This window comes from Sinocyclocheilus grahami, unplaced genomic scaffold (assembly GCF_001515645.1).
Source record: "Sinocyclocheilus grahami isolate Dianchi unplaced genomic scaffold, SAMN03320097.WGS_v1.1 scaffold15.1, whole genome shotgun sequence".
Taxonomy (NCBI): domain Eukaryota; kingdom Metazoa; phylum Chordata; class Actinopteri; order Cypriniformes; family Cyprinidae; genus Sinocyclocheilus; species Sinocyclocheilus grahami.
In genome coordinates this window covers 1,759,655-1,771,355 of record NW_015505194.1, presented here as the reverse complement: position 1 = coordinate 1,771,355, position 11,701 = coordinate 1,759,655, and the positions used below count along the sequence as shown (strand labels likewise).

The 11,701-nt window shown below is 37.8% G+C and overlaps 1 protein-coding gene across 1 annotated transcript in view; it reads right to left on the bottom strand.

Annotated features, from left to right (window-relative positions):
• Nucleotides 1–987: 987 nt before the first annotated feature.
• Nucleotides 988–11,701, bottom strand: part of LOC107601551 (fibronectin type III domain-containing protein 1) — a 37,052-nt gene continuing 26,338 nt past the window's right edge. The window contains exons 16-22 of the mRNA XM_016293789.1: nucleotides 11,151–11,387; nucleotides 6,726–6,834; nucleotides 2,630–2,709; nucleotides 2,512–2,541; nucleotides 2,193–2,354; nucleotides 1,861–1,983; nucleotides 988–1,722 (exon numbers count right to left, since the gene is read on the bottom strand). Of these exons, the coding sequence (XP_016149275.1) occupies nucleotides 1,607–1,722; nucleotides 1,861–1,983; nucleotides 2,193–2,354; nucleotides 2,512–2,541; nucleotides 2,630–2,709; nucleotides 6,726–6,834; nucleotides 11,151–11,387 (857 nt within the window). The 3' untranslated portion in view covers nucleotides 988–1,606. The remainder of the gene's footprint in view (nucleotides 1,723–1,860; nucleotides 1,984–2,192; nucleotides 2,355–2,511; nucleotides 2,542–2,629; nucleotides 2,710–6,725; nucleotides 6,835–11,150; nucleotides 11,388–11,701) is intronic.

The following is an 11,701-nucleotide window of genomic DNA, read 5'->3' as shown; positions in this document are numbered from 1 at the left end:
AGTGAGGGCAAGCAAAGCAAGTTTATTCTTAAAATGGACAGATGATGTTCTAATATAGCTTAGTTATCGTCTATTCTTGAAATTAACCATTACAACACCAAACTCTGGAAAAACACATAAGAGATCCCTTAGGCATGTGGATTGTGACCGGATGCCAAATAAAACATCAGTGAGTTTTACTTAATGATAAGGAACTGCTGTACTCACAGATAAGAAACCTTGCTTTTTCTCTCTTGATTTGAATCCAGCTGATGCCAGAGTGAGACTAATTATAGCAGGCAAGCCAAATGATGACAAACCTTTCTAACAATGCCAGAATATGTGATTGGATGCCAGTTTTTGAGCAGTCATGCCATACGTATTTTTTATTTTAATTGATGGGAAAGTATTCAGTCATCTTGTACAAAAGATGGGAATAATGAATTAGAATGTAAGAATATAAAGCGCAATAAAATTTATGGTGTGGCATGTAGGAGGAAAGTACTTTCTAGGTTTAGAAGTTATAGGCTTTTAAATGTGTCAGAATAAGGGGTTATTGCTAAAACATCTCATTTGAAATATATTTAGAATGGGAGGATCAGTTATTACCACCTATTATTATGTGGAAAGCCCACCACAGCAGCATGACCACAAACACACACACACATTTCAATCAGAAAGAAAGAATTCAACCATTATTGACAACGTGCTGGAAACATAAAATGTATTAAGATGGTGACTGTGATACTTTCCTGACTTTAATTCTTGTTTTTTTTTTGTATTGTTAATACACTGTACATATAATAAAGTGTACTCTTATTTTTTTTCTAGAAATGTAGCAGTGTGGGTCTTCAAAGTTCACAAAAGTGATTAGTAGGAACGCTGATCAATATAATTAATATAAAATAGAATTAAAACTATAATATATAACAAACACTTATTTTAGATTATATACCTTATTATATGCATCAATGGGAGATAAAAAGGTTTTCTCTATTTTCTCCATAGCACCTTTATTCAAATTTTAACTGTTCCTGAGCAAATAAAAACATTTTTTTTTCAGTCTGCCCTAATATGGGCACTACTTTCATGCCAACCTTTGTTCAAAAAGAGGGTAATACAAAAATGTAAGAGTACAAAATCTCAGCAAGTTATATAAGCAACAGCAAATATCACTCACAATTTGTTACATCATTGCAAATGCCATCTTCCCAGACATTACGAAGTCATTTGACATTGTGCTTTGATAATTAACTAGCCACCAATTTGTGTTTCTTTGAAGTTACTGTAAGATAAATATTCCAGGTGGAATGGAATGTGAAATAATTACTATCACGCAACACATGAAAATAAAACATTGTTAATAAACTCAAATACACATGCTGGATTTTCCTCATATACAGACTTTCATATACAGATTTTTTTTAAAGTGCTTGATATCGAATATGTAGAAATATTAGTGTTACTCAAAGTACTATATTCCTTCCCTCAGAAGCAGTTGCTATATGATTTAGGTTTGGTTGCCATATTGAGCAATGGTTCACCTCTGTGATTGGCTTAGAGATATAGGGACAGAACACGTGGAATGTGATGGCCTGTGGAAATGTCCTCTTGGAGTTTCCCCCTGTTACCACTTTCCAGGGATTGGAACTCCACATTCATACCAGCCAACGAAAGGATGTGGTGTGCGCCTGCCGATGGCCCCAAAATTCACCGGCTCTTGTCTGTATGACCGATAATATCCTGAAATCCACAAACGGCATCATGTTAGAGTGCTGGCTGATCACCCTCTTAGGCAGCAGTAAGTAAACATGCACATGGCATGATGATTTGAGGCTTGAAGTGAAGACAAACTACAGAGCATGCTCATATATGTCGTACCTTGAGCTGTGGGTAGGTTCAGGGAGAGATTGTGTGGTCCTGTCCTTCCATCTAGATAGGAGTCCACAAATTGGCAGTGGTCCTCTCCATGGCCAAATGCATCAGCAATGCTGTAGAATGTTTCTGAAATGGAAAACATAGCTTGAGTATCTCTCAGGACCCAAACCTCAGACAGCACCTTGTGTATAGCTGAGGGAAACTGTGGTTTGGATCGGATAGTTCCAAGGCTTTTAGGCCAGCACTCCAAAAACAGGGCGCTTCATATTACAGACACACTAATCATTAGATTAAAGTTTTAAATGTATTATGTTGTTAAAAAGAAAGGTCAGCACCTCTCAGTCCATCTCCCATGAAGATCTTATAGCGCAGCGAGTTGCAGAGGACGACACCAACAAACTTCCTATACCAGGTGCGCTTGACAAACTGACTTCCTTTACAAGAACAGTGGGCAGGGTTATAACTGAATGAGAATGGGATCCAGATGGGCTCGCCACCTTGAAAGGAAATTAATGTCAATTACAAATATTTTTAATGTTAGAGCATGACTGTTGGAAAATATCATTAACAATGATCCTTCTGACAAGACTGGTTTAGACCAGCTGTTTTTGTTTTTGCTTGTTAGTGCAAACAAAACCATGCTGTAACTCTTACCTGGGGGTCTCTCTATGAGCAGGGGGTCATCTAGATTAAAGAAAACAGAAATTTTATGGTATTTATAAACATTGTTTGAATCCAAAAACCTTTATGTGGGTTCAGACAAAAGGCTCACCTGACTCTGTGACATACGTTAAAGTTTCACTGAGTGGCCCCAGTCCAAAGATATTCTTGGCTTGAACTTTGAAGTAATACCTGAGAACAAGAATGAAAGCATGTATGTATTAAATCGGTCATATTTAAATCATGGTTTGCTATCATGAAGTGACTTATTTTTACTAAGAATCTGATGTTCCCTTCAGGCTGTAAATCTGCTGAATATGCAAAAGGTTCCATAACTTAATTCTTTATTTCCTCTTTACTGCTTAAGCTTTAACCCTTTCCTATACCAACTGTATGCGCTTGTGTGTGTGTGTATATATATGTGTATGTTAGACCAGTTTAAGTGTTTATGTGTATGTTAGACCAGTTTATGTGTTTATGTAGTATGTTAGACTAGTTTAAGTGTTTATGTAGTTAATAAAGTCTTACTTGTATCACACTTGACGTTGTTCATTGTTTGCTCATAGCTGGAGTCACTTAATCATGCAGATTTATGCTACAAGCTCGGTGTAGAATTGTACAGTAAGAAAGTTATTTCCCTTAATAACTTAATAATTCCCAGGAAATTAACGTTCTTAGAATTGACAGACCCTGAGAGGTCAAGTAAATATATACAGCGGATCTAAATATTTATAATTAATTATAACTAGTTATGATTAATTATTCATATTTCCCCATGAGCTGATTCGCTACAACTGTGAACACTTACTCATAAGTTAATGTTACAATGAGAGCACAAGGATCGAATGACACAGATATATAGGATTGAGGAAAGGAAAGAGATGAGAAAAAGGCAAAAACATGTGGAAAGAAAGGGAAAGAAAATAAAAAGAAATGAAATAAAGAAAATAAAATAAAAGATAAGAAAAAAGTATAGGAAATAAAATCACTGTAAAAAATAATAACGGAAATGTGTAGAAATAAAAGGGAATAATGTGTGTTTAAAATAATAGAAATAAAAGGAAAAAAGAAAATTAAATAAAAAAATTGAAAATGAAAAGAGAACAGAAATTAAAATATATCATTGAAAAATAAAAGAATACAAGAGGGAAAAAAACTTGGAAAATTAAAAGAAAAAGGGTAGAAAAAGGAAAGGGCACAATTAAAAATTGTGTATTAATAAAACATGCATAAGAGAAAGTTAGAAGAGTGAGCCTCTGGCAAAAGAGAAGGCTAACAAAGTGTAATGACAAGAAGAGACAGCATGTTAGAAAGTGAGCAAGAGAATAACACATCAACATGGAATTTCCAATCAGACAAAACGTCTTTGTGACAAATACCAGACCACAACCACTTATTCTGCCCTGACTCTGGCACATCCTTTACCTTAGAGTATAAATTAGACAAGTAAAGAAATCAAAACAGAGAAGTGTGATTAAGTTCAAAGGGCAACACTAACAGCACTCACAGCCTTCTGTTCTGCCAGTGAGAGGCTGTTCAGTAAGTTCACGCTTCACTTGGTTTAACTCAGGACCCGTTTAATGACATAAAATCAGCACTGCTGGATCAAATTAGCACAGCCACGTGGAAACTCTTGACCAAAATAAAGAAAAAAATGGGCAAATACAGTCAGACCGCCAGAGGAAGACTGGGGAGGGGGCCTGTCATATTACTGTTTGTGTGCCCATGTGCAATTTTTCTTGTCCTTTTGACCATAAATTATTTAGTATATGAGTATACTTCTGACCATAATTCTTTGTGGAATTGATGCAAGCTCCAGTCTTGATATGGCATCTAAGTGGTTTGTGTTACTTTGACTAAGAAGGAGCTGTTATTGTCCAAAGTCTAGACTATTTACCTATTTCTAAAAGCTATTATAAATCATTCATAAAACTTATCAACACTTCATGGCTGAATTATAAAGTTGTCAGTCAGTGAGCTCGGCTGAGAGGCTATAATAACAGAGGCTTCTAAATGAATCCCAGAGGACAATAAAAACAACTTCATCCTCACATTCCACACTTATGAACCAAACATCTCTAATGAGTGCATATGCATTCATGTGTTTTCTCAAGGTATTGAGGGAGAGAGTGCATCTGCCTGTCTGGGAAAGTGTACAAAACAAATGTCAATCAAACCTGGGACGTTTCACACAGCTGCATGCATTTATGCATGCATGAGTAACCCGTGTGCAGGTCCAGACGAGATCTGTGTGTGTTTTTTGCATTTTAAAGCTTAAAATGTGCTGAGAGTGCTACACTTTGAAATTATAACTGAAAGAGCAAAAACATTTAATGAATAAAAATGAGTAAGGGATGTGCAGAACTTTCTGAATGATGTGCGTTCCAGTTCTGTGGGAAAGATCATGCCTGCTGTAATGCACCAATACTTAGTGAAGAAAGCATTTAGATGGGTCTGGTAGGCAGAAATGTCTTCACATTTATGGCAAATGTCCAGACAGGTCCATAAACACCTCCCTTATATACTGCTGCAAAAATGTGTTGGTAGAGGTTTACAGTGTTACAACATAAGCAGCACTCAAGAGACAGACACATGCAGACACAGTACAGTTCAGTGAATATGGCTGAAATTGAGTCTTGGCCAAAAGCCGGCAAGTTCTGATGAGTTTCCACAGCATAAAATAGCGGTTTCTCTAGCTCTTGAGAAAAGAGTGAAAAACTCTCTTTTGATTTTTTTTTTGGAGGGTGACAGGACAATAATTATTAACTATTTAGTAATTATTAGGGCTTTCGGTCTAGAACAGGGGTTTTGCTTCAACCCTAATTAAACACACCTGAGGAAGCTAATCAAGGTCTGACCGGTTACTAGGAAGCTACAGGCAGGTGAGTTTTAATTAGGGTTGGAGCTGAACTCTGCAGGCCTGCGGCTCTCCAGGACCGGAGTTCGCCACCGCTGGTCTAGAATAATTAATGCCACTTAATATTCTTTTTGTAGTTAACACATGACATTCCTTTTAATGAAATAAGATTACATATTATGCAACTTGAAATTGAAATGTATGCATCAGTGCTCTTTATTTGTTCAAAAACAAATTATTTAAACTATCCTTCAAAAAAATGTGGGATCAGTAAGATTTTGTGATGTTCTTGAAAGCAGTCTCTTTTGCTAACCAAGGGTGCATTTAATTGAGTAAAAATAAAAATATTGTAAAATATTATTACAATTTAAAATAACTCCTGTCAATTTTCAGCAGTCATTACTTATTCTAAATCATTCTAATAAGCCGATTTAGAGCTTAAGAAACATTTCTTATAATTATCAATGTTAAAAACAATTGCGCCAGCTTTTTTGTGGAAACGGGTTCTTTTTAGCGTTCTTTACTGAATAGAAAGAACAAAACAAATCTTTTTAGAAAAAAGTGTAAAATATAAATATCTTCACTGTCAATTTTGCCCAATTAATACATCTTTAATGCATCTTTTTTTTTTTTTTTACATTTCACCATTCTTCAAAATAAATAAATTAAGAAAGAAAGAAAGCTATCTAAATAAATGATGTTTAACAAATTACGTTTGCTAAACATCTTGTCGGAGTTTGATTTATCAGTTCCAATCTGCTCTAAAGATTCTGATTAGTTAGAAATCACACAATACAGAATGAAACCAATATGGTGCCAAACTGAATATATGCATTAACAAGTTAACTATGAGTATGACAACCGTACTAATTACATATTAGTCCCCAGCTCCCATGTCTTAACCTGTCACATATTTAACATATTCAACTACATCTTAGATCAGTTATGTTGTCAGAGATACTTTAAGACTTAGCAAAAGATGTTTGGGAAAATATGCATCATTATTTCAAGACAATGATGCACAACAAGGGGAAGATAAATGACACACTCATATAAATTTATGTTCAATAAAGTATAATGATTATATAGCTTAGTATACCCGCAAGCCTCACAGACAGCTTCCCAGCATATTGTTGGAGTTCGTGGATTAAGCATGATTTAGGAGGGCTCCCAAAAGATCTCCACTGAGAACTCAGACCTGCTTTGTATTCAGTTTCATAAAACATTGTGGACTATAGAACATAGATGCTTAAATGTGCAAGCACAAACATGCAAAAGCTTGTAATTAGTTTATAAATTGATGGGATATGTTTGTGTCTGTGCATGAATCCTGTCACATGCTGGATCACACCTGGAATTGGGCTTGAGATTTTCAACAGGAAGGTGGGTTCCACTTGAGGATCTGGTTGACCATCTGTTATTTAGGACATCATCATAGGATGCACTATGTACCATATAGCCTATAAAAAAGAGGGCGAACAATTAAATCATACTCTTGCATGAGAGATTTAAACACATTGAAGTAAATGAGCAAGTATTGGTAATGTCTGCAAAGGGATTCCTCAATATAATCCTAGGTCCTTATTATGCCATGGAAGGACTAAACTGAAAATCACCTCATCTACACATAAAACTCAACTGTGTAGTGTCTGAACCAATCAGACACACCATTTTTCATTTGATTTAACATTATCAATTATTCATTAGATTAACAAACATTCACAGACCCCTCACCCAATAAACTTACCGGGTGCCAAGTTGTCTGTGAACAAGGCCCAGGACCCTGGATACCATGGCAACCCTGACACCAGATACATTTACGACCTAATGGCATGTTGAGAATTACCCCTCTCACTACACTTTCCATAGAAGAGACACAATGCACAGTAAAAATGGACTCTTCTCTAATTAATTCATAGGAAAACCTTTCTTTGAATGAACACACATATCCTTCAGGTCATTGTGTATGTTGTCTTTGAGATTTTATACTGTTTTATGCGGGCTTATGATGGAACCATTCATTCCTTTCATCATACCTATATGTAATCCTACCATGTTTAGTATCTATGAATTCACCTTCTGATGATCTAAACGAGCGTGTATATTATATGTTGGTACATAGGCAATATATTAGTGTCCTGAGAATCTTTAGTAATTTCGATTCAAGTTCCATTTGCAAATTACCATGCCCTCACACAAAGGGTCATAAAAACTCCCCAGTATCTCAAAACTTCCACTTGGGATACCGGCCTTTCTCATTGGACAAGCCCATCTTGAGAGGCGGGAATCTTCTCAGACCTTAAAGGCCTCACACCAGTGACCCGCCCAGAGTCGGTGGTTTGGTTGAATTCTGAGAAGATGAAAATGTGAGCTACAACGCACGGACATCCTAAGCTCGTGCCAGGCTTCGGCCTTGACTTTTCCATTCACCAAGATTCTCTGACGCAAACTGGTTCTTTTTCATCAACCAACTTCAGCAAAGATCAACTTGAACCTTCAGATTGCATCAAACCTCTCTTTCAGACAGATGAGACGTGCAAGTATTCAAACTTAGTCTTATTAATTGATACATTAGGTATCAATTAATAAGAGCAAATTAATAAGAGCAATATCAACTCAGAGCTTTATGAAAGAAGGGAGGATGACTGAAAAGGGGTGAAGTAGAGTGGAGAAAATAATATATACATTTTTATTAAAGGAGATTATTAAAGGAACAAGGTTCTGCAAGCAATTTCAGTTGTTAATAGCCATCAGTTGCTAACTTCACATACAATACTATTCAAAAGTTTGGGGTCTGTAAGTTTTTTCAATGTCCTCACAAAAATAATTAGAAAAAATATTACAACTGAAAATACCTTTTTTTCTGTTTTAATATATTATTTAATATATTATAAAATGTAATTCATTCCTGTGATGGCAATGCTGAATTTTCAACAGCCATTACTCCAGTCTTCACATATTGTAACACCCCTGTGGACCGTTTGTTGTGGTTTCTTCCCCTTGTGTTGGTTTAGCCCGTCTAATCATTAGTTAATTACCCTCATTGTGTTCACCTGTCTACCCCTCGTTATCTGCCCTATAAGTTCCTGTCTCTTGTATCCTAGTGTGGTCGGTTATTGTGAATGTTACCCCGAGTGTGTGTATGTCTCACCTGTCTGGCTCTGCCTTGTGTCTACATTAAATATCCTTATTTTGAATCCTTGTCGTCCTCGTCATCCTGCCTGCCTCCACACACCGTGTCCGTGACAGAATAACCGACCTCAAGTAAAGTATAGCAGCGTCTTTCCCTTCGTTTGTTTTTTCCGGTTTTTGTCAGTTTTGTTTTGTTTTGTATTTTATGGATTACCCCGCCTGTCCCATGGCCTGGCCAGCCAGCTTTTCGGGTGAGGCAGCCTTCGGCAGCAGGTTCTTGCTGCAATGTTCCCGCTACCTGGAGATGCAACCACACCTGTTTGTGACTGAGCGGGCCAAAGTGTCATTCATGTTGGGCTCCTTCCTCCCGTCAGCTCCACCTTGGTCCTCAGTCGCTCCGTCTCCGCCGCGGATCTCTGAATCTCCGCTTCTGCCTTGGTCGCCAGAGCCCTCAGCTCCACCCTGGCCCCCCGGATCCTCGGCATCCCCCTGGCTCGTTGGCTTTCCGTCTCCGCCTCGGGCTCCTCCTCCACCTGCTCTGCCACCATTGGTCGGCCCCCTGGAGTCAGTGGACATTCCTCATCCTTGGCTCCTCCCTCCATCGGCTCCACCGTGGGCCGCTAGGGTCCCACCTGGCTCCTCCTCCTGCTCTGGTTCCCTCCTATCGTCTCCCTGGCTCCTGCCGCCATCGTCACCTCCCTGGACTCTGTTAGCCGTCCTCCTCCTGGAGGTCCATCCTCCCCCGAAACCTCCACCTGTCTGCTTTGCCTGCCAGCCCTTTGCCTTCCCCTGTCACCATCTCACATCCACTGCCTTGTCCCCCTCCACCCCTCCCTCTGTTTCTACGGTGCGAGGACGCACCTTCCGGGAGGGGGGAGTAATGTAACACCCCTGTGGACTGTTTGTTGTGGTTTCTTCCCCTTGTGTTGGTTTAGCCTGTCTAATCATTAGTTAATTACCCTCATTGTGTTCACCTGTCTGCCCCTCGTTATCTGCCCTATAAGTTCCTGTCTCTTGTATCCTAGTGTGGTCGGTTATTGTGAATGTTACCACGAGTGTGTGTATGTCTCACCTGTCTGGCTCTGCCTTGTGTCTACATTAAATATCCTTGTCGTCCTCGTCATCCTGCCTGCCTCCACACACCGTGACCGTGACACATATATACAGTGTATATGTACACACTAATAAAGAATTTGTAAATGTATTAATGGTAAAAATACATCTAGTAAGGTCCAGTAATGCAAAATGCATTATGAAACCCCTACAGTAATTTGAGACTGTCTTGTAAAATTTTATTCAAGCGCATGTGGACTTTATTTTTCATGTCAGTTTATTTTTCAGCTCTATCGGTTGTCAGTTGGCAGGGAATCCCCTGCATTTAAACCTCCGCACACATCATATCATGACACTAACAGTGGCTGTGGGAATTGCCTCCCTGTTTGTGTGAATCAGGATGAAACTGTCAGGGTCAATATGTTAGAGAAGTGTTATATATAGCTTTGTGTTTGGAAATGCACTTTAAATCGAAACCAGGCAGGATGTAAGACAGTTCAGCATACTACACGTTTACAAATTGGGGTACTTCAGAATGTGGTATTTTCAGCGCACAATCCTCCAACTTATTTACAAACCATACAAACTAAATTACGAATTACGAAACAAGCTAAAATATGGCATAATTAAAATTAAGCATCTCTATTGTTTTTACAGTAAACACAGCTTTCTATGAATGTGAGGTGTATTATGGAATGTGCCGATTCACAAATGTCAGTGCTGTATGCCTGCACAATTAAAGGGATAGATCTGTCGTGATATACTCACCCTCATTTTGTTCTAAAGCTGAATGCATTTCTTTCTTCTGTGGAACACAAAACAAAATGCTTTGAAGAATGTTGGTAACTAAACAGTTTTAGTGACCACTGACTTCCAATATATATATATATATACTATTGAATAATTTCTCAAAATATCTTCTTTTATTTTCCACAGAAAGAAACATTCATGAATGGTTTTGGAATTGGTTTCATTGTTGGGTGAACTATCCCTTTAATGTCATGCTATTACCAAAAAAGGAAAGCATGAAGTTAATTAGCAAATTGCATAGCTGTCTTTCTCAGTTTTCAAATTACAAAATTAATTTTGACATGTCTTTTTCTCTCTCAGTATTGTGTGCTATAAATCCTTTTCAGTGTTGCTATCAAACAGGCCCATGCATGATTAACTTGCTTTATGAGATATTGCTTACACATTTCAGATAGAGAAACAGAACGTTATAGGATGATCCATTAACTGGATTGGGTGCTTTTCACTCCTGATTGATGCATTCTAAGAAATCGCTGCACATTTGGTATGTTGAAAAAAGCATGGAAAATGAAACCACTCATCCTGAGCATAAATCAAGTCACAAGTAACTCTGGGAGTAAAAATCAAGACTTGTTAAATTTGACAAAGTCAGTTCTTCAGCTGTGATCTTGACTTTAATCATAAGCCTAAGTAAGCCCCAATGCAAAAGAAAGCTTAGATATATTTGTATATTACATCTAGCAAACATTGTGGTCAAACTCACAGAAGTCATTTTTTTCACAGTTCTGCAACTGCGAAAGCATTTTTAAATAATAAAAAAGGAACTGCTACACACACTCACCAGACACCATGTCATCTTTCAGTGGAAGTGCCCAGTCCAAAATCACAAAGGAGTGACAGCCCTCCATCGCAACTACAGTAACATTATGGGGCTTGTTTTTGGGTGGCTGCTTTTGATTGATTGATCGTTGATCCTTCTCCATCAAGTCTGCTAAGACATCCACTTGAAGGTATTCCAGAGCCTCGGTCAGGGAGCAGGGAGCTCCAGGGTCCTTGCGGATGTAGCTTACATACGGAGCTGAAAGCAGATAGTGAGGAAAAGAAGAGAAAAGGAAAAGATGTACATTTAAGAAATACAATGCAATTAAATGTTTTATTACAGTTTTATGAGCAAATTAACAATTTGAGCGATAATCTGAACTGAATCAATAACATGAATTTCATAATGCCTTATAGTATTTGATGTGTCCCCCACTTTAATGGCAGCAACACTTGAGCTGATTGTATTTCACAAATTTGTGTGAAACCTGATGATTTGAACATCTGTAAAAAGTCACAAGATCAAACAGAAATAGTGCAGAATCTTACATATTCTTTTTCACATCATAACAA